Source organism: Schistosoma mansoni, chromosome 3, assembly GCF_000237925.1.
Source record: "Schistosoma mansoni strain Puerto Rico chromosome 3, complete genome".
Lineage (NCBI taxonomy): Eukaryota > Metazoa > Platyhelminthes > Trematoda > Strigeidida > Schistosomatidae > Schistosoma > Schistosoma mansoni.
This window is the reverse complement of record NC_031497.1, coordinates 22744877-22769159: the sequence shown is the minus strand read 5'-3', so window position 1 is coordinate 22769159 and position 24283 is coordinate 22744877. Positions and strand designations below refer to the sequence as shown.

The window sequence follows — 24283 nt, the reverse complement described above, 5'->3', positions numbered from 1 at the left end:
TCTGCAGCAATTTGGAAGACTCTGCCGGTCTCCCACATTGTCCGGACATTCCATGTACCTATAAAAATAGTCGCTCTGGTTGTAAGAAGGTGCATCGGCCTCATGAATTCCAAAGGAACTCGACTTTCATCATGAGACGTCATAATTATTCCTTCTACTCCCAGGGCAGAGTTTGAATGGTTTGAATGATTTTTTCTGGTTAGCGTTTTTTTAGCGAGTTGATTTTCTACGGGATGGGGTCGCTAACCCCATGACCAACCCTCCTCATTTACCCGGGCTTGGGACCGGCAGTAACCCCCAGAGGAGCTACAGGCGGAGTTTTTGTTATCTATGCTATCTACTAATTAACTGTAGTCGTCGTTTCTCATTGCCACTACAGAAATGGTGACCCCAACATGCGAACACGAAACAATTTTCGACGGTACAATATAATTCCTAAAATTCAACACACTTCGTCTTGATTCGGATGACTATCTGGATTGTAATTATAGTTGTGGATTATTATATCATTATATCCATTAGAGGAACATTATTTCGTAAACATTATTGGACATAACGATAATACTCATAATGAATAACGATATTTCGCAAACAGTCGATATAGTGGTGCAATTCTGTAAGTTTGTTAAATGTTATAAATTGTACCACTTGTTATTATCATTGTTGTTATCGGTCCATTTCTCCTTTTGACATTCGCATTGTTCGTGTACTATTTATTTTTTATAAACATGTTTTCCGAAAATGCAGTGTCAAGTTTACCGCAAACGCCATCTGTGAAGGCTGTTAATCATTCTTTTCTCCCTTTTAGAGTTACTGACTCGCAACTGTGGTTTATTAGACTGGAAAATTATTTTCTGACTAACCGCATCAACTTACAAAGATATGAATTCGTTCATGCAAGCACACTCCTCCCAGATGTATTTGCGGATAACGTGAGAGAGGCCATACGACGTATTAAAACATGCCGTGACTAAAACTGTCTTTTTAACCGACCGACAAGCTGTTGATCAGCTTTTTATTCAAGGCCATAATGGAGACCGAACTCTGGCACAGCTAATAAAGTATTTGAAATGTCTGGTGGGTGATAGGAGAGTAGACAACAGTCTGTTTTGTCATCTGTGGCATTGCCGACTCCTATCGAATATACAACAGAACCTAGTTGTCGGAGATACTGATGCCAACATATACAATATTGCGAAATTAGCCGGTGAAATATAGGAAAGAACTAAGCAAATAAGACCTCAGTTACACAGCACGACAGTAGACGATGGGATCAATGTGCTTGAGAAAGAGATGAATGTTTTGTGCCCCATACTGACAGAATTAACACAGAATGAAAGGCTACGAAGATGGTCGTAAGATAGCTCGCACGACAGAAACCGATCATCTTGCAGAAGACGTATAAACTCCATCGACATGTTGGTATCATCAAATGTTCGGCTATAGAGCTAGTAAGTGTATACATTTTTGTAGATTTAACATGACAGGTGAACGATCCTCACGATTGTCCATGAAGACGGCGTCATTGATCACAATTCCTAGAAACAGCCGCCAGTTTTACATACAAGACCGAACGACGTTTGCGCGATTCTTAGTCGATACTGGAGTAGAAATCAGTGTTGTACCTCCAGTAAGCTATGAAATAAGAAACATCAGTTTGTCTGTGAACCTAAAAGCGGCGAACGAATCGGTTACTAAGACATATGGCAAACGGAATTTGTCCCTGAATTACGGACGAGGAGCTTCGTATAGCTGGGACTTCGTCATAGCAGATGTGTCAGTGCCCATAAAAATATTATTTCCTTGGAGAACTCCGACCTTCTAGTTGATTCACGACATCATCGACTTATAAATGATAACCACACCACTACAATAAGGAGGATATTTACGGATTCTGTTTCCATGAATCCAGTTGATGTCAACAGTGAAACAAGGGTGTGAAACAGAAGCCTTGACAAACTGCAGATGTTAATTTTTGGAGACGTTATTTCATTCAATTCAACTCCGCTTTTAGCCTTTTCGGGGGTACTGCCGGTCCCACGCTCTGATGAAGGATTAGTGTTGGGCATGGGGTTAGCGACATGATCCCATGGAAAACCAACTCGCTAATAAAACGCTGATCAGAAAAAAATAATTCAAGCCATTTAAACCCTGCCCTGGGAGTTGAAGGAAGAATTATGACGTCTCATGATGAAAGTCGAGTTCCTTTGGAATTCATGAGGCCGATGCACCTTCTTACAACCAGAGCGACTATTTTTATAGGTACATGGAATGTCCGGACAATGTGGGAGACCGGCAGAGTCTTCCAAATTGCTGCAGAAGTGAGGAAATTTAACCAGGAGATGCTTGGAATCAGTGAAACACATTGGACGCAGGTTGGACAACAACGACTATTGTCAGGGGAACTTCTGTTATACTCCGGTCATGAAGAAGAAAATGCCCCACATACACAAGGAGTTGTATTGATGTAGTCCAGAAAAGCACAAAATGCACTTATTGGACGGGAATCTCATGGACCAAGGATCATCAAAGCCTCCTTCAAAACAAAGAGAGAGGGCATTACAATGAACGTCATCCAATGTTATGCGCCTACCAACGACTACGATGAAGAAGCTAAAGACCAATTCTACGATAGGCTGCAGTCGATCTTCGAGAAGTGCCCAACAAAGGACCTGACCATTCTGATGGGAGATTTCAATGCCAAGGTTGGAAAGGACAACACTGGATACGAAAACGTCATGGGACAACATGGACTGGGAGAAAGGAACGAAAATGGTGAGAGATTTGCTAACCTATGTGCCTTTAATAAACTGGTCATAGGTGGCACCATATTCCCACACAAAAACATACACAAGGTCACTTGGATTTCACCGGACCACACTACACAGAATCAAATCGACCATATCTGCATCAACAGAAAGTTCAGGAGGACGATGGAGGATGTGAAAACCAGGAGAGGAGCTGATATAGCATCCGATCATCATTTGCTGATCGTCAAGATGAAACTAAAACTTAAGAAGCACTGGACGATGGGGCGGACAACATCACAAAAGTTTAATACGGCCTTTCTTCGAGAAGTTGACAAACTCAACAAATTCAACATAGCCCTCAGCAACAGGTTCCAGGCCTCATGATCTCAATGGAGAGGGAACTACTATGTAGAGCAACTGGAAAGGGATAAAAGAGGCAGTCACTTCGACATGTCGTGAGGGTCTGGGAGAAAAGAAGCACCATCACAAGGAATGTATCACTATTGGTACACTGGATCAGATTGAAGAAAGGAGGAACAAAAATGGCAGCAATCAATAACAGCCGAACAAGAGAAGAAAAAGCCAAAGCACAAGCCGAATACACAGAAGTAAACAAACAAGTGGGAATTTAGCAATGACAGCGGAAAAGGCTGCAAGAGGAGGAAATATGAGACAACTGTACGACACAACAAAGAAACGCGTTGGAAATTACCGTAGACCAGAACGCCCAGTGAAAAGCAAGGAAGGCAAGGTAATCACCAACATTGAAGAACAACGGAACAGGTGGGTAGAACACTTCAAAGAACTCTTGAACCGACCAGCTCCACTGAACCCACCCAACTTCGAAGCGACACCCACGGACCTCGCAATCGATATTGGCCCCTCAACAATTGAAGTGATCAGCATGACCATCAGACAAATCAGGAGCGGCAAAGCAGCGGGAACAGACAATGTTCCAACAGAGGCACTGAAAGTAGATGTAGCAGCAACTGCATAGATACTCCACATCCTTTCCAGTAAGATTTGAGATGAAGAACAAGTACCAACAGACTGGAAGGAACGACTTCTGATCAAAATACGAAAGAAAGGCGATCTCAGCAAGTGTGATAACCACAGGGGCATCACTCTTCTCTCAATACCAGGAAAAGTCCTCAACAGGGTATTGTCAAACAGAATGAAGGACTCCGTAAACGCCTAACTTCGAGATCAACAGACTGATTTCCGTAAGGATCGATCGTGTACAGACCAAATCGCAACTCAACGGATCGTTGTGGTACAATCAATCGAATGGAATTCATCACTCTACATCAACTTCATTGACTATGAGAAGGTATTTGATAGTGTGGGCAGGACAACACTATGGAGGCTTCTTCGACACTACGGCGTACCTTGGAGGATAGTCAATATTATCCGGAATACCTATTATTGATTAAACTGCAAAATGGTTCGTGGAGGACAACTCACTGACTCATTCGAGGTAAAGACTGGTGTCAGGCAAGGTTGCTTGCTCTCACCCTTTCTCTTTGTCCTGGTGATCGACTTGATCATGAAGATGTCAGCATGTGGAGCGAAGCATGAGATACAATAGACAGCTAGGATGCAGCTTGATGATTTAGATTTTGCAGATGATCTGGCTCTTCTATCACACACGCAACAACAAATGCAGGAGAAGACGACCAGTGTTGCAGCAGCCTCAGCAGCAGTAGGTCTCAATATAAACAAAGGGAACAGAAAGACTCTCCGATACAATACAGCATGCACCAATCAAATCACACTTGACGGAGAAACTTTGGAGAATGTGGAAACCTTTACATATCTGGTCAGCATCATTGGTGACTACGCTGGGTCTGATGCAGATGTGAATAAGCAGATCGGCAAAGCAAGAGTAGCATATCTACAACTGAAGAACATCTGGAACTCAAAACAATTGTCTGTCAACCAACACCGAGATCAGAATTTTCAATACAAATGTCAAGTCAATTCTACTGTATGGGGCGGTGACTTGGAGAACTACGAAAGACATCATCCAGAAGATACTGGTGTTTATTAACAGTTGTCCACGCGAAATACTTCGGATCCGTTGACCAGACACTATCAGCAACATGTTACTGTGGAAGACAACAAACCAGATTCCATCCAGTGGAGGAAGAAGTACTGGAAGGTGATAGGACACACATTGAGAAAACCACCGAACTGCATCACAAGGCAAGCTTTCACATGAAGTTCTGAAGGCCAAAGGGGAAGAGGAAGACCAAAGAACACATTACTCCGAGAAATGGAGACAGACATGAGAAGAATGAACAGTGATTGGATAGAACTAGAAATGAGTGCCCAGGACAGAGTGGTTTGGAGAATGCTGGTCGGTGGCCTATACTCCATTGGGAGTAACAGGTGTAAGTATGTCAGTAAGTAATTAAGGTAATTATTTCGTCTAATTCAAGGCTTGTAAAGCAGTCACATTTACTTTTGTTCCTAGTCTATTCGACAGATCATAAGCTTTCGTTTGATGTATGATTCACTGACATGGCATTTTCTGTTCCAAAGCTATTATAATTTCGACGTAATCTTTTGTACTCTATTTTCTATTTTAATCCACCAGTTTTGTACATAATTGTATTTTCCTAATTGTTGCATGTTGTGGTCGGGTTAGTCATTTACTTATTCATGTATCTTCTTACACTAATCTGAACTCGAGTACCAGATCAGAATGGGGAATAAATCACATAGTGTTTTAGTTTTCTTGTCTTCTCTCTAGCGCGCGTGCCTGTCAGTCAATCGGGTGATAGAATAGTTTTCCGTTACCTGACTCACGGAAGAAGTTACGACGATTTCTCAGGCTAATAAATTATTATAGATCGTTTATCCCGAATTGTGCGGCAATAATGTAATCATTGATGGACACGTGGATATGCTCGGACATTCCATGCGGTACAGGTACTCGAAAACTCCAATAAAGCACTAAACAAAGAAAGTATGCTAGCTAGATGAAAGAGTGAGATGTCATTAGCTATCATGACCGATGCATCGAATGTGGCGGTAGAAGCCGTTTTACAACAGTTAGTAAATGGTATGTAGGAACCGCTTTTATTTTTCTCGAAGAGATTGAATTCTAATCAAACGAGATACTGTTCTTTCGGAAAAGATTTACTAGCGATTTACTTGTCGAGAAAGCATTTTCGACATAAGGTAGATGGTATAAATTTTACTATGTACATAGATTATAACTTTCTTTGATCTTGTATGACTATGCCTTGTTTATTCACCAATCACAATTTTGTGTTCATTATGAAACAATATTCGCTTTAGCAGTTGAGATCATGAGTCAATTGGAGCTAGACCAAAAGAAAAACATACTACAATATCCACAAAAACCCCTTCTAATATCCAATTTGTTGACTCACTTTTCCTATCCTCCAGTTACTGTTCACTGTGTCATTTATGTCTCTCCTTTTCCCTGTTTCATAGACCGTAATGTTTATTTTGTATGCTAACAGTGTTAATTTACGTTTTAGAAACAGATAAAGTTTATCAAGACAAATAGCTTACTTGTTCTGACTTTGGCTAAGCTGGGACTCTGTACCCGATAGTCTAGAGAATGGTTTAGAATTACATGTGTAGGAGATTACTTCCTACAGAGACTTCAGTCGAATCCATGACCAAAACCCTAGTCGAAAATTGTATTCTTTACCGTGGCGTGCCAGCAATCATCACAACTGATAGAGGATCTCAGTTTGGAAGTCGAATGTTCCAACAACTGACAGAACTCTTAGGAATTCAACTTATTCACACCACATCCTATGATCCTATGTTTTATGTTATGGTTGTTGCTGTGACTTTTTGTCACGTGATGTATCCACCAATCGAAACACAACTTTTGTAATATTCACACTGTGACAAATCAATGACGTTCGACTAATATGAGTAGTCTAGCGTCCTTATTGGTTCCTTTTCCGCCTAGCCCATCAAATTGAGTCCAGAACACCAATTACAGCTATAGCTATACGAATCATTTATTTCAAACATACTCGGTTTACATACCAGAGAGAGAGATCACATCACACCATAAAATAGAAGATAATATTTGTACAGGATCAAGCCAAATGTGGCTGTGAACGTGGGAGAAAATAGTCAATAAAGTGAATATAATTTAGGGACAGTAAATTAAATAATAATAATCCATAGGTCAAAATGAAGCTTATAATAAGATGAACATATATAAATTAATCTAATTACTCATTAGTTAAACAATGAGATTATATATAGAATAATCGTCCATTAATAGGTCCCGGAAATTACCCGTACTCGTGTCTTCTCTAGGATATAACAGTTGGACGCCTTCACAGACAGTTACAGGCATCTCTAACAACCGTCATTGTTAACAGCGATTAGGCAAATAAGCTGCCCTTACTCATGTTAGGTCTAAGAGAATAAATTGAACGGGATATTGGATGCTGTCCAGCTGAGTTGGTGTACGGAACTACTTGACGTTTACCCGGAGAAATTTTTGCTTCAATTAAAAGTGTTGTTGTAACCAAGTGCGCACAGCAACTAAAGAAGCACATGAATGATTTCGAATTAACTTTCTCCAGATGGAAACAATGCCGAGTGTTCGTGCCGCATTGCATAAGTCGTATATCGACTGGCGAATAAGTCACGTGATAATTGTCCGGGTTTAATGCTAAGACACGTTTCTTTGAAAGGAATAGTAGATGAATATTCAGTGATAAACCGATGGATTGAATATTGATAGGGAAATTTAAAATAGAGATTACTTTTTTATGATGAAAGATTTTTGGTTTGTGTTTATGTACATATATATGTTTATTAATATCCACAGTTATCCTTATTTTCTTTATCATTGCTAACACCGTGATGGGATGTTTGAATATTAGACTCGATATCCTTGTCACCCTGAAATTTCGATGATGACGAAGACGATGATGAAGTTGATCTTCGACTAAAACATGAAAGACTTAATGCATATGTACTTTCTACAGTCTCTGAGTAAATGAAATGATCAATTGTCGCAAGAATACCACCGAATACTGCCAAACTACCTACAATATACACCTCTATATGTCTATAAGTTAACTGAGGTACACAGAGTTGTATGCATTGAATGAAGACACCAGTCAAGATTCTGTCAAAAAATGATGCGACCCCATGAACAAATGCTGCTGTGTGTACTTGATTTACACCGATCAATGTTGCAATCACAACCACTGCTCGAACATTATTGATTGTGTTACCAATGCCTAGAATAGCTGCAGAAACATAGATTGCTATGAGGTTTTCATCGGCTGATTTTAAGAAGTAAGCGATTGTACAAGATGCAAGGATAAATAGAACACCGACGACTGAACCAATCTAAAATTAAAAAAGCATTTACGATTTTTAGCGGAACATGTACACACTGAAAGAGATATAAGTTTTATGAATATTTCATGTAATCATGTTATAAGATAGACGAACGTGCTGAGTTCTTCAAAACGCTTATCGGAATTCATGTATGAATAATAGTGAAGCCATTCCTAGAATATATTGCATCAAGTCAAGTCAATCATTGGCAAGATGGTTAATTGACCATTTAGAGTGTTATGAATTAACGATAGGCATTTAAACTCCTACTCAGAATACTTGAATGCGATAATGTGTAATGTTTGAGTGTTCAGTCTGAATACTAATGTCTCAGTGTTAATGTTTGTGGCATTGATTGTGTTTGTTACAAGTTCGAAGCCTACAGAAGTTATCGATTTCGTGAAGACATCACATACATGCCATCCTATTGCTTTCTGTCGACTGTCACCGACCTTCTAAAATGTCAAAGAATGCAAGCTGAGCACCAATGTGTTTATGAGTTAGCTTTCTCATAGTCGTGAATTAGAACTTGTTATCTGTATATTAAACACTCTCTGACTTTGCATGATTCTACTGATAATGTACTCGGTGGCCATCTAAATTGTTTCTCAATGTGTTCTGTTTAACACCATGTGAGGCCCCATGTCAATTCTCGTCAACACCATAAAATTCAAGATTGATGTCCTTATAATTATGGACATGAATTGTTTCTTCTCGATCGAAGTCGCATCAGGTCTTACAATTACTGTTCATTTCTGCCTATATCTGTTAAGACTCAGATGATTCTAAACGCGGTGAAACTGTTTAAATAGAACTTTCAACGGTTTATAGTAGAAACAACCTGTTGCTTTTTCATTACCGATTGTAGATAGACAGATCAAGTTGTATTCAAATAGCAAATAAATCATGAATGAGGTTTAAAACGTAGTCAACCAAACTGTTATGAATCAGCGCTCAATAAAAAGTGAAATATCTTTCAGTAACAAACTTTTAACTTGATTTCAATATTGTTGAAATCGTCAATTACTTCCACTTACATAATTCCCGAGTAATTTATTGATTCTTTGTACAGCAACTGACGTGATCAAACAAGAAATTGTAGTAACTAATTGAACAGAAACCATTGAACTTTTATTCATTTTTAATGAATTCAACAAAAATGGACCACTGTACAACTGAAAACACAAAAGCAAAAAATATTTACTGACAAATATTATTGTGTATATATAGTTGAAATCATGAGTCAATTGAAGCTAGACCAGCATGGAAAACCTGGAAGCACTGGACGGCTGTTTCGTCCTATTGTGCGACTCTTCAGCAGCGCGCATCAACGATTCCGCCTCACGAGATTCGAACCCAGAACCTACCAGTCTCACGTGCTAGCACTTAACCGATAGAGTACTGAACCGGCATCCAACGGTGTTAATGTCTAAATTCAACCAATCCACGAAATTGAGCGACACATCCACCATTGTCTTCAGTGAGTTACGATCTCACAACAGATCTGGTTGAACTCCACTGGTCACTGCTTCTCACTAGAACTACAGGAAATACCTGATGGAGCCAGTCACTAGTGAGCATATGATAAGGGGTTTATTCACTTTTTTTATTATTTAGTCATTAAAAGCACTTATTAGTTAAGTTTATCATATCTCAGTGTAAATATTCACAACTTCAATTAACTCGAATCTGTAGTAGTATATGCATCGTTATCGGAATGCCAAAATGTCGAGTGCAGCGACAAGTTTTTCGTTTACTTGGTATATGTTTGGAATTGTAATTCGGAAACTCATACATCAATCATGAATCCCTCATTGAGTTATAATCCTCAAACAGACTTCCTAAATATGATCATATAGAAGAGGTTCTATATAGAAAATTATCTTCACTTGTCGTTATTCTATAAGGCACTTTAATTTTTTATTGCTTACCACAGAAACAGTTACACCAAGACGCAGTATACTGCATGTAGAACAGCTCAACCAAAATCTTGGTAGTGTAAACCAAGCATACCAAGGCAGTGTAGATGAAAGACTGTAGGTCCGTTTGCGTCTAGATTTGATTTGAAAAACCACCACAGAATTATCATTATTGAACCCGTTATTGTTGCTTGTGCCATTCACTTCTGGGAATTCACCTGCTGTTTCTGGAACAATAGAAAGAAATAAGTGTCAAATTCTGACTAATTTTAGATTACAAGAAATAATGTACATGAATCTGATTCAATACCTACAACTTGTTTGTGTGGACTGACTGTCACCTACAGATGTCAGACAATGTTATTTGGAATGTTTGTATTCAACAACAGTACACATTATAAGTTGTGTAAACTCAAACAACTTGTTGTTTAGAGGATATAATGGAGAAACATTGCGGTTGAAGCGACTTGTGTGTGTCTAATCGAACAGCACCATTCAGTCGCCTACAATCATGTGGATAATTCCCCACAAATTTACTGATAATTGAATAAAAGTGAGTGTCTCAATCAACATGATCGACAGTGTTCAAACCATACTAAAATGATTCTCGAGGACCAACGTAGAAATTCTCGGTGAAAATGAGAGCGAGTGGATTATTTACAAGGACTGGTTAGTTGAGGATATGGATGATCGGAAGCGACAAACGAGCCCGATATCTTTGTATTTTCCGTTGAAGAAAAACCACTTTTCAGCCGTAGTATAACATGTAAAGATCTGGAGATACTGTCAGAAGACACAACATCATCATCATCGTTAACATCAAAATCATTCGACACGCTTTGTGTAACAAAATCATAGTAATTGTACAATTCAAACATCTCCATTTGTTTCCTGATTTCTTGTTTGTGATGAACATACACTTCTTTCATACACTTCAATCACCACAACTAAGTTACTTCAATTAGAATGTAGTGCCGTGCTTCAGTAATAGTTCACTTCGATAACCGTTATTATACCAATCTTAACAATGTATAATATCAGAAGGCAAAAGGAAGCGGCAACTACATTTTTATTGATGAATGAAAAGATGATGCATAGTGGAGATGGCTGGGAAGCCAACTCAAGAGCGAAGCGAAAATAATGCATATTGGAGATGGCTGGGAAGCCAACTCGCTATGAGCAAGCATTACTCAATATTTATAATCAGACAAACATGAATGACAGACATATGATGAATAGGATACGAAAGGTTTACATATACGCTCATATAAAAATACAGTCAAGGTTAATAAGCGAATAATGACTCTGATATATAGGTGAATTGGCTTGGCCAGTAACTAGAATAAGCTATGTAGATGTAATATAGTACACAACGTTACACTACTCCCCACAAGAAGAAGTCAACATTTCACAGAGAAGCAGTTGAATCTCAGTTAAATAATTTCAGTGATAAACAATGGTTATCCGAGGTGAATTCGTTTTCACAAACTCTTCTAACCCAAAACAAGTTAATCTCATTACTGACTAGTACATGTCATTCAATGACCGACCCTGATTTCACAGGGCTGAGTTTCTCATAAGTATATAATTAGTCCAGTTACTATTTACATGTCAACACCACATTTCATTTGAATTATATATACATATATAAATGTATACATGTATAATGGAAGGGATAAAGATCGAAGTACATCAAAGTCGGATGATCTCCTACGTTAGAAGAATTCAGTGAATTTGGAAAACTATTTGGTCATCAGTGTTATGGATAGTTACAATAATAACACACGGAGAAAACCAACTACACCAACTCAATTCTCATATTTTCACATGATAATAATATTGTTAGTTGGATGTTGGCAAGCTATTTAATTTAAAAGTTGTTTAGGATGAACAAGTTTGAAACATGAAGTGGAGAACGACTACAACCAAAATCAAGAAGGTATAAGTACTTATTATTTACCTTGCTGCACAAGAACAGGTGGACCGATAGATGGACATGGAGGCGACCAGATGGGGAAGCTTATCTTTTATGGATACAAAAAACAAATTCCTATCAGTGAACGGTATTCGCAGTCTTACCGCACTGAATGTTCCTTTAATTGCTGTCGTTAAGCGATTTTTGATTACCTCAGATGTACGACCACCCTTAAATTTCAAACTTATATAAAGATTTTTCTTTGGAACCAAACAACCGGATATCTTGTCACAACTACTTCTTTTCATATTCTTATCTATGAAGCGGTCTGGAAAACTATTTTTTGTCAGATTTTTCCTGAGGAATGAGAGTTCTTCGTCAATGCATTCCGTACTTAATATCCGATGTATTCCATAACATAAAGAGTGAATGAAATTACTTTTTCTGCTTCAAGGAACCCAACTATATAAGTTGGTCATCTGGCCATTCCATGTTTGTTTTCTATTGAAACAAAAACATTTTAATCATCTTACTACATTCACGTTATAATTGATCACTAACTGATCGAGTCCATTGTTATTATTCGTACTATATATAACGTCATCTTGGTTTATACTTGTTCACATTTCCTCATGGAACTAATACATAAACAAACAATTTTCATGTGTATATGATTGTACAATTTGATTATAAATTCGTTGGAAAGATCCATTCTCTGAACTTCGTGCTCTTAATGTTTGATGATAACTAACATTTTGGCAATTATCCAACTGAGTTCAGTCCACTACTCAATTCAATGTCAACCTGTACATTCGTCATAACACTAACCAATGAAACTTGAAAATAATGAGTGACAGAGATTTGCGATCAATTTTAGTTCATTCCTACTACATCGACAAAAATAACAGTTAAGTGGAAAGTAAGTTTTCCAGTGTTTTCATCATCACTATCTCTTTCAAACTGATCATTCACTATGCAATAATGAAATCAGTACAGAGATCTCTCTAAAAATGCTTTCATCTGGATCAGCTCCATTTGTTGAAACACGTGAACATATCAACAAACAATATTCATACATATTCGAGATTTCGGAAATTCTATCTAAATCAACATGATATTTAACTTACTTTCATTGGATTGTATTGTGAAAGGTTGTTGTGCTTTCGGTTTACCTTCACGAACACCACAATGGAAGATTATTGTGAATAATACTCCAATCCCAACAAGAATCAATGCAACATTTCGAAATATGGGCAAATCTTGAATTATCGTATTGTATTCTGAATGTACAACTGACTGTTTTCCAACATTTGTCGACTGATTATCACTTTTAACATTATTGTTAGTTGTTAAGAATGATTTTGTGAATAGTTGACTGTTATTCACATGGTTGTCAGTTTCATTTACTGATTTCAAAATTAACAAACCGGATTTTTTTGATTTGAAAAATAAATATGTTATAAGCAACATAGTTATGTGGCCGATTCCACAGAAGAAATATCGTAACGATGCAAGTAATACTCGTTCATCATGTTGGTCTGCCAAATCATTGATAATTGATAAGTGAGGAATTTGTACAGCTGCACAACCAACCTTTAAAACATTGTTGGGTAGACAAAAAGAAAATCGATTAGTTTGAATGTTGTTTTATTATAAACTCTCATCAACACGAAATCAGTGTTTAGCCAATTCATCCGATTCCGAATAACACAAGAACCAGTGGAACTGAGAGAAATGTATGTTGAAGATGACTGCAAGTGGATACACGATAATTTGGAACCTATGTAGTTTCAGATGTCAGTGGATCGTAGAAGAATGGTGATTGTAAGTTGTGTTGTAGTGATGTCGACAGTTATAAGTAGTATGTATTATCAGTCGAATGTGGAATGCCTGGAGGCAGACAGTTAAGAAAATCGAAGAAGAGAGAACGAGAACAGAGGATGATTGGTGTGGAAACAAAGGAACCATGAAGTCTGAGACGACTGATTAATATTTCGCAGATGAATTATTTACGGTATGGTTCTCAGATTTTCCTATAATACTATGTAATTTAGTGTTCAAATACATTCCATTGTCCCCACTTTTGTTCTCATTCACTACTATACAATTTACTACTAAATAGGATACCATAAAATATACGTTTATTAGTATGCCCATAAATGATGTTTTGTGGATTTTTTAGAAATTAGGGATCGTTTACATGAGGGACTGATTTAATTTAGGAAACCATTCAAAAAGAGAGAATTTTCAAGGCAGCTGTTTCGTCTTGTTATTATATTTTCTTTAGACATGACTTGTACATGGTGTAAACCAAGAATTTCCAATGTACTCTGTCAGTTCATCAGTTTAAGTCTATTGTATTAACTACCAAGGTTATCAGCAAAATCTGTTACGTTTCATTTCTGGAACTATTTTTGGTTATTATTTTCAAATTTTAGCTGGTGTAACAGATTACAGCAACATCAACAGATCAAATGAATATTATCATTGGACTTCATATGAATGATTTACAAAAAGGAGAAAAAGAAGTTAGAAATGAGTTAGTTTATAATTATTTAAGAGACGTTTTGCAGTTTACCTTAGGAGTTTGGATAACGAAGTTCGAAATCATACTAAATTCGTTGTCTAAGCAACCTGAGGATCTTAACTGTGCTTCTTTGACGAAATCAGGTACAAAATGGTCACGCCTGAATTTGCTAAAGAATAGTTAATTATCGCGTTCAACTGAAAAACTATGCTAAGCTGCATTTATTTAATTGAATAGAAGATTTCTAATCCTAATTAAAGTCGAAATAATGATTGATTTATTTTGTAAATGATGATTATCAGCACCTTAATTAAAGAATACTGAAATAGTAAAGCTTTCTTGATATTCATTCCAATGTCTACACATGTACACAGATTTACATCAAACACATCGTACTAAAATATTCACTCCATCAACTAACTTTATCACCTAATAGTTTTCGAGTGATTCCGAGAATTCCACATCATAACCACAAACATTCATTCATACAATAAGACATACCTGAACACAAATCATAAACATGCCATTGATCAATAACTTCGCCCAAACTGGAAGCCCAACTAAATATTCCGGTTGTCCGAACATCAATGGGAAGGCAATAACTATCAATAAACATCCACCTAAATGCCATGATTTTCTCGGTCCAAGTCTCAACTGCTGTTTCATTTGACTCAACAATTTCTCATACTTCTTTACACTTTCATCTTCACACGTTATCGACTGGTGACCAGCTGTCGATTTTTCAGTCGGACCGAGTGAACGATCTGATAAATAACCAATCAATGGTGTGGCTAACCCATTGACAATCTGACCACACAATAATAATGCCCCAACTTGTGAACTGCTCAGACTGATACATCCTTCATAGAATATGATGTAGAATACAAATATAAATCCCAAAACAAGATCTTTAAGCATTTGACCCGTTCCATAAGCAATTTTACTAATCCATTTCATTTTATTTATCGTTGTAGCTTGAATAAATGATAATGATTGTGACCCTTGAAAGTCGTTCACAATTCACCAGTTTAACCAAGATTTACGAGTGAGTTAATTAAGAATTGCACACATTAACTTGTTGAATTGAGTAGTTCAGTTTAAATACTGTTGTATGTATTGTAAGTAATTTCGTAGTAATTTTATTAGTCATAATTATTCAATAAGAACTGACTTATCTGATTGACCAATCAGTTGAATAGCTATTTTAGCATTTATGGTTGCAGGTTTGATGAATGATGAATATCATCTTTATTAAAATGATTCAATTCAACTGATGACTACTACATTATTCATTGAGTATCTTATTAAAATTAATCTGTGATAGAGAGAATTTTGAGTGACTCCTTTCATGTAACCAGATATATATTTAGCCGAATGTTTCAGGTCACATTTTACCCAAAATACGAATGTAGACATGTAGCTAAAGTTGTCATAGTCAAACATTGGTGTATTAAAAAACAGTTTTAAAGATAATCTGATTAATTATAATAACAACATGGAATTATGAACATCTCGATGAGAATAATGAATGGTAACTGTTGGAATCTATTTCTGGATTAATACTTAAGATAAGCAAAGATGGATAGTGGCTAGCAGTGGAATCCAGGAAGCGCGTTTCATCCTATTTGGGACTTGTCAGCCGGATGTACCTGCATCTCAGAGTTGATGTTCACTCTGGGACTCGAACCCAGTACCTTTTGCTTCAAACGCCATCGCGTTATCCACTCAGCCACTGAGTCCTGATAGGACGAAACGCGCGTCCTGGATTCCACTGCGAGAAACTATCCATCAGACGCCGATAATCACCAGTTGAACGCCAATAGTTGCTGTCCTTTTTAGGGACCATGTGCAAAGGAAATGCCCATGGGCTATTTGACGGTCTAATGATTCCTAACTCTATCATGTGATCGAATTCGTTTTAAAGCCAACCTCAACTTTACGGTAGCCAGTTGGCGTGCTTTCAAGAATACAGATGGTCCTGTAGTCGTGATGTGATGTGTAACACGGCTGGTTACACACGGCAATTTCAGTTGCAGTTGATATATCGCAGAGAACTTATCGAGTAATGGTTGATATAAGGGGTCTATGGTATGCTTAATTGTTACTGAAGATAATTTGCAACCAGAAAGAGGAGATACGCCAACAGATAACTTAGTGTTTCCGTCTGTTAGCCTTCATTTGCGCGTATCAATGAGTAGATTGTGGTGTTGTAGCAGGTCTATACCAATGATTGGCATAGAAACATCTGCAACCACAAAAATCCAGTGGATGGGTTTGCGTAAACCCACGTTCAGGTAAACTTACCTTTTCCCATATGTGGCGATCGGTTTTCCGTTTGTAAGCTTAAAACAGACTCGTGAAGCATGTCGTTAGAATTCAGAGGAATAACGCTAACTTCTGCGCTAATGTCGACGAGGTAGCGAACTTTCGTGGTCACATCCGTGACGTATAACAGACGGCTGTTTTTTTTCCGGCTACGGTTGCCGTTAACGCGTGTCGGCTGGGAAGTTTCCCGAATTCTTTTTGGATTTTGAGTTCGGATAATTGCAGGGTTTTCTGCAATTTATGGAGGAGTTTCCATACTGATTATGATACCTGCACCAGTCGGGGTTATCTGTCTCTCGTGGTCTAGAGACAGATCGCCTATGTGAAGTGGTTCTTCGAGGAGTATGTGATCGTTTATGGTCATTACGAAATCGGAGGAAACGTGTCAGTGTATGACACAGATCCGAAATGTCATTCTGTCTCTCTTGAGTTTTTTCTTGGACTGAGAATACCTTGGCGTTAGAGGTCTTCGTAATTTTAAGTATGCGGTCGGCAGATGCAGCCAGCTCATCTACGGCGTTGTTTTGAAACGAGACGAGAACTGCTTGCACCTGTTGCGGAAGTTTAGATACGAAAAGCTGTTTGAATAGGCCCTCATCGAAAGTTCTTTGGCCAATCACCTCTCTCATTCTTAGCAACATATCTGTCGCGAAGCCATGTTGCAGGACGATACTTATAGGGAGTAAATCTAATTTTTGTCTATCAGTTAGATCTCCGCGTTTAAGAATCGACCGCTTCAGAGTTTCGTAAGGTTCCAAAACATCACTAGTAAACATACTAAGTGTTACGTACCTGTTGAACTCGCACAGTAGTGCCTTTACAACCGCGAGGAACTGTGCGCCTGAATCAGTAATGTTGTGCTCGTGGAAATCGGTTTCCGCGTAGCAGAACCAGGCTTCGATATTGCTCGGCCAAAAAGGCATTAGTTGAAACGAGGGTGATGTAAGAGTATTAATGTTAAGGAGCTTGGGAGTCTGATCTGTCATGGCGAGTATAAAGTATAGGAATGAACGAGAAAAAATATCCCAAATTACGAACAATATACCGCAATATATAAAAAAATTAAAGCAAAGTAATGATTTATGAAGTTCCAAAAAGGAACAGACTCACAGTTTATTGTTTAGTGTACCAGATCATGTCGGTCTCACCACTGAAGATACCATCAGTATTGTAGTTTGACAACACCTTACCAGTAACACCTATAATCGAATCGCACCCACCCAGTTAAATCAAAAGTCAGAAGCCAGGAAGTTGGAAGATATATTTGATGGGTTATCAATATATCGAGATGTGACTGATCTAATCTGGCTAATGATCGTAGATGTTTTGTACGCCGTTCTGAAACGTGATCTGGTAGAAACGCATGCCCGAGCGCCTTCAGCTAAATGAATCCACTAAAACTAATGTGGTCAGCATCCAATATCGAACACTTACAGAGCTATTGATTTTGGGGATTTATTTACAGCTACAATGTAAAATTGTATCGGAACGCGTGGAACTGAACTTTTGTAAATCTTGTTTGTCGAGTCACATATTACCAAATCAATTATATAAGAATTTACGTTCAAGTAAATTACAACCGAATATTTCAAATCTCGTTTGATAGTCGAAATCATATATAGATATTTGCCAAGATAAACTGATCAATTTAATTGAATTACACATTCAAGCATTGCCTATATTAACAGAAATATCTATAGTCTGCCATATTAAATTCATCAACTTTTGCAGTACGGTCATTTTGAAGACAAAGGAAAGGATCGGAAAAAAGCTCGAAAAATCTTGCATTAATACTAATCATGTCAATTTATTCCCAGTTATTCCTGATAAGTATGTCACTAATTTATCTCCCATTGTATTATCTGCTAATGAAAAGGAAGCACTTTCTTTTGGTTTTGTTTTCTCGGTACCTATAACGCGAATGTCTGAATTGGAATTTAATGCCCAATTTGAAAATCTTTATGATCAACTGAGTACTCTAACCCCTTAATCTTTAAATAATCAAAGCTGGTGTAAAGCTAAACTGGTGGAAATAGCACACCGATTTCATAATGTCGGACCAAAGCCGAGAAGCATATTAACTTCTCAGCAATTTAAATCACTAAAAGAACTACGAACAAACTCTTAGATTGTCTTGGTGAAGTCTGATAAAGGATCAGGCGTGGTTATCATGAACAAATGTGAATATAAAAGTAAGATGTTATCCATCTTCAGAGATGAAAGTAAATTCATGCCTGATTTTGAATTTGGAGGTATTAACAAACTAGAGGGAAGAGTAAATTCAAAGCTGGAAATTTGTTACACATGAATATTATTGATAAAGAGGAATTTAATTTCTTAAAACCTATGGGTTCTGAGTATCCTCATTTATATGGACAACCTTAAAATTCATAAATCAAATATTCCTTTACGACCAATTTTATCAATAAGCCGATCACCTACACATACTTACTTACTTACGCCTGTTACCCCTTGTCGAGGAGCATAGACCGCACACCAGCATTCTCCATCCAACCCTTTCCTGGACAATCCTTTCCAGTTCTTTCCACTTGTTATTCATCCTTTTCATATCTGCTTCTATTTCCCTGCATAATTGATCACCTATACATGACCTAGCTAAATGGCTAGCAAAATTGCTATATCCTAGTCGAAGACGTAAGTATTCGAAGATGTAAGTATTCTCTGAAGGATTCTTTTGAATTGGTCGATCATTTACATGATATTAATATCAAGGGAAAGATAATGTGTTCATTTGACGTGAATTCCTTATTCACAAATGTATCCTTAAAAAAGACTATTGACGTATTATGTGACTACATATCTTTAAAAACAACCTCAAATTATTCGTCCCTTTAAAAATTCTTAAAGATTTACTACTATGATGTACTGACAAAGTTCAGTTCACTTTTGAAGGCGAATATTTTCACCAGATTGATGGGATTGCTATGGGTAGTCCGTTAGGACCATTATTAGCAGATGTTTTATGGCACATGCTGAACATTTGGCTGAAGACCTAATCGAAAACATGTCACTTTATAAGAGATATGTGGACGATATCTTAGTTGTCTGTGAAAGGAAGGATGATATGAACTGTTTACTGAATAAAATTAACCCTATTCAAAACCACATCAGTCTTTCGTGAGAAGAGGAGATGAACGACCAGCTTCCCTTCCTCGATATACTTCTAAGTAGACAATAAGATGATGGCTCGATCAAACGATCCATTTTTCGAAAATCAACGTGGACAGGCCAATACCTTAGCTATTATAGTTATTGCCCCGTGCAGTACAAATAGGGTTTCATAAGGTGCCTATTTAACAGGCTTGATAGCATTTGCACAAACAACGCTATTGATGATGATGTTAAGTTGTTAAACAAAGCGATAATGGGTAATGGTTATCCACTTAAACTTATAAATAGATGGAAGGCTCATGGTACAGTGAGACCTACTTAATCAAATGACCCGATAAGAGTAGACGCTAAACATCTATCACCCTCTATTGTCAAACATATAATCGAAACAGGCCATAAGATTGATCAAAACTCGTCTTTTGTGGTGTTGTATAAAAGTGTGAAAGGGTGTAAACTGAGGTTTATTGAAGCCTAGGCGATAGGAACATTCAAACCCCTTTTGTGTATTCAAAAACAGTTTGTTTTTAACTTAAACCTACCCTGGTATTATTAGCTCATAATCCAAAGTGATTAGGTTTCATATTATTTTTTATTATTCACTTAGTATTACTTGTTTGAATCTTCCCATTGATGTTTAGGGCTGCAATTGATCACTCTACTATTGGAATATGTGTAACCCCCATTTCCAGTCTACTTGAACTTTTACTTTGATATATAAATGTTCTTAACAAGTATACGTGTGATTCTGAAAATAATAATTGCGCTAATATATCACATAATAATAATAATAATAATAAATTCTGAGAATAATAAATACCGAATTCACGTCAGTTTACAGGAATGATCAATTTGATATAAATAGTAATATTAGATGTAGAGAACAAACATGTGATATAAGATTGGTAAGCAGAGATGGATAGTGGCTAGCAGTGGAATCCAGGACGCGCGTTTCGCCCTATTTGGGACTCGTCAGCTGGATGTACCCGCATCTCAGAGTTGATGTTCACTCTGAGACTGACCAGTTGCAGTCCTAACAAATCGATGGGAAGATTCAAACAAACAATACTGAATGAATTTATGTGATGTAAGATTGTTTCAAGTTTGCTAGTTCAGTAATTGTTAAGTAGTTTATTTATGACATGTATCACAGCAATGCAATGCATCAGCAGGGAACTTTTAAGTTTTCTTAAGTGGATAGCCTGATGATTTATGAACGGTGTTCTTTAAGGTTATACCCAGTGCCAGGACGCCTCCTGATTTTCTGGTGTGGGCTACTTATATCGACATAAGTAGTATATATCGTGAGTAAGAAATAGAATATCTGAAAGCAGAAGATTGAGATCAAGAAGAGAATAACAGAAATGAAAAGCATTTGGTTTGGAAATCCAGGAACAATGAAGCCTGAGATAATTAAATTTCATTTTGCAAATACAGTTTCAGAGTATGGTTTTTGTATTTTATCAAGGAACGTTGTAATTTGTGCTCAATACATATTTGGTTTTCTTCACCTGTGTTCTCATTCATTACATTTGGTGTCGCTGCCTCCAAGGTTAGAGAAGTGCTGGGCTTCGTGAAGGAGTTTTGAAGCCATGGCGGAGCTGGTGGGATTGAAGGAGCCGAAGGCGAAGACGTTGGTGCTGGGGACGCTGCTGAGAGGAAAGACGAAAGCTGTGTACAACAGCTTGGACGGTGCTGGCGGGAAGACGACGTGGGAGGCAGTCACAGAGCGGACACAAAAGAAGCACTGCAGAGGTTCCGAGTGGCGAAGTTGCCGATCGATGGTGACCCACTGGTGCTGGCCATGAAGCTTACGAAGTTGTTGCGTCGCGCGCTGCCGACTCTCGGTGAGGAGTCGGAGGCACAGTTGTTGGCGTCGCAGTTTTTTGACAGCGTGACTGTCGTCGTTTCCCAGCAGCTGGGATTGGTAAGCGCCGCGCAACGTATGGATATCAGTGAGCTTGCAAAGGTGACGCGACAGTTGATGACACGGACAGTAGCTACGGTCATGTGCTGAAGTCAGGAGATAACTGGTATCAAAAAGAAGATTGAGAAACTGCAGCACGAGACTGCGGCATTATGAGTGAATCGTAAAGGGAATAATAAGTTTTACGCTTGTGGAGGGACAGGACACTCGAAGGTTAACTGTACAACAAGACGGAAACGGAGATATTTTAGACGTTATAACATGTTTTCTTCTTACTCTAGGGATCTGGGGGTTGTTGCACTGATAGATAGAGGAGAAGTGTATACCAGAGTGAACATAAACGAACGAGATTTAGTGAGCCTAATCGATACGGGGGCAACAGTATCGTTAATAGGTAAAAAGCAATGTAAGAGATTCAAGCCGTGTACATTAGCAATTCACACCATAGGAGGGCATATGTAGAGGTATTGGGTGTATCTAACAGTATCGTAAAAGTGGATGGTTCTGCGGTAAATTTTCCGTTCGTGATAACCGCAAGCCTATCGAGACCAATATTAGGAGCAGATTTGCTAAGAGAAGTAAGAGCAATAGTTGGCTTAAGAAGCGGTAAGGTGGTCACAAAGTACGGTTCGTTCTCAATACATGAAAGTAGCGAATTGTCTGAGGTAAGAGTGGTAACAGCCGTTTCATCGAAGAAATCAGACATTAGCGAGTTGTGCACAAAATATGCGAAACTGTTCACTGGAGAAGGAGAGCCGTACGAATTTCGCGACAAAGTAAAGCACGAAATCCCGATAAAGAACGATGAAGTAAGTATATTTACAACACGTCGTGACCCTGTGCACTTAGAGGCTGAGGTAAATCGACAGGTCCAAGAGATGTTGAAAGAAGGTATGATTCAGGAGGTGGACAGCCCATATAGTCCACCGTACTCTTGGTAAAGAAACCGAATGGAAAGTATAGATTTTGTGGTGATTTTAGAGAACTGAATAATATAACAGAACTGAAATCTTGTACAATAACAACTGTAGTGGAAACATTAGATTGGCTGCGGAATGCTACGGTGTTTACAGTGCTGGATTTGCTGTCAGGTTATTGGCAACTGCCTATAAAAGAGAGCGATTGAAGCAAGACAACATTTACCGTACGTGACAAACAATATCAATTTAGACAAATGCCGTCAGGGTTGGCGGGTGCACCATTTACGTTCAGAAGATTAATGTCGCTACTGCTCAGGGATCTAGATAATGTCGAAGTGTATGGCGACGATGTAGTTATGTACAGCCAGGCAGAAATAGATCATGTCAAGCATATGGAAGCGGTCTTAAAGCGAATTGAAGAATTCGGACTTCGAATTAATAAGGACAAGTCACAGATGGCGAAAATTAGCATCACGTTGTTGGGGTATATAGTAGGAAATGGAGAAATAAAACCACTGCTGAGAAAATTCTGACCATAAAGAACATTGCAGTACCTAATTCGAAAAGGAAATTGAGACAGTTCCTAGGAAGGGTGACGTTCTACAGTCGGTTGATCAAGAACTTCAACGGAATAGCAGCACGCCTTTATAAGTTGCTGAGCAACACTAAGTTTATGTAGACTGAGACCTCCCAACAAACGTTGAGTCAAATCAAAAACATGCTAGACGACCGCCAGATGACGCTCAGACTGCCCGAACTGGAGAAACCGTTTACAGTGACCACAGATGCAAGTGATCATGGTATAGGTGCCGTTTTGAGTCAGTCTGATGGAGTGATGGAATACGCGAGTCACGTTCTCACGTCTGCTGAACAGAAGTATTCAAGGATAGAAAAGGAATGTTTAGCGACTGTGTGGGCAGTAGACAAGTGGAGACCGTACCTGTTAGGTAGAGGATTTCACATCGAGACTGACCATAAACCCTTGCAGTGCGGCGTAATATGATACACGAATGTCAGCAGGTAGCGCATACAGGTATCTCAAGAACGATGGATTTACAACGGCGAAGTGCATACTGGCCAGGGCTGAGAGACGATGTTCGCAATACGTGTTAACGTGCCAGCAGTGCCAATTAGTGAAAAGCGATCGATACACACGACCGCCATTGCAGTCAGTCCCAGTAACAGCAGTCGGTGATCCATGGTCAGTAGATGTGATGGGACCATTTCCACAGACGGCTAGCGCCAACCGATACTTGCTAGTAGTGACGGAATATGCTACACGATGGGTAGACGCTGCACCGATTGCAGACCAGCGGGCAAAAACAGTGACCGAAGTAATAATCCGGCATATTGTAGCGTGTCACGGAATACCGAAGATGATACTAACCGACCAGAGTCTGTGTTTTGAAAGTGACGAGTTTAAGGCCTGTCTAAAGCAGTTTGGCATCAAGAGGATACGAACTACACCGTATCACACTCAGACGAACGGGCTTACAGAAAGAAACAACCGGAC

General features: G+C 38.4%; 2 protein-coding genes and 1 non-coding gene across 3 annotated transcripts in view; all 3 read right to left on the bottom strand.

Annotated features, from left to right (window-relative positions):
- Positions 1 to 7135: 7135 nt before the first annotated feature.
- Positions 7136 to 24283, bottom strand: part of Smp_134710 (hypothetical protein) — a gene marked incomplete at both ends in the record, with an annotated part of 38276 nt that continues 21128 nt past the window's right edge. Inside the window, 2 exon segments of the mRNA XM_018799681.1 lie at positions 7136 to 7673; positions 7681 to 8117. Of these exon segments, the coding sequence (XP_018651446.1) occupies positions 7136 to 7673; positions 7681 to 8117 (975 nt within the window).
- On the bottom strand, positions 14953 to 15426 carry Smp_119580 (hypothetical protein; the record flags this gene model as incomplete). Its single annotated transcript, XM_018799682.1, has 1 exon — positions 14953 to 15426. One exon carries the CDS (start codon positions 15424 to 15426, stop codon positions 14953 to 14955), a length of 474 nt encoding a protein of 157 aa, XP_018651447.1.
- Smp_tRNA_00948_Gln_TTG.1.1 lies at positions 16138 to 16204 on the bottom strand. The gene has a single exon. It is a non-coding gene (tRNA).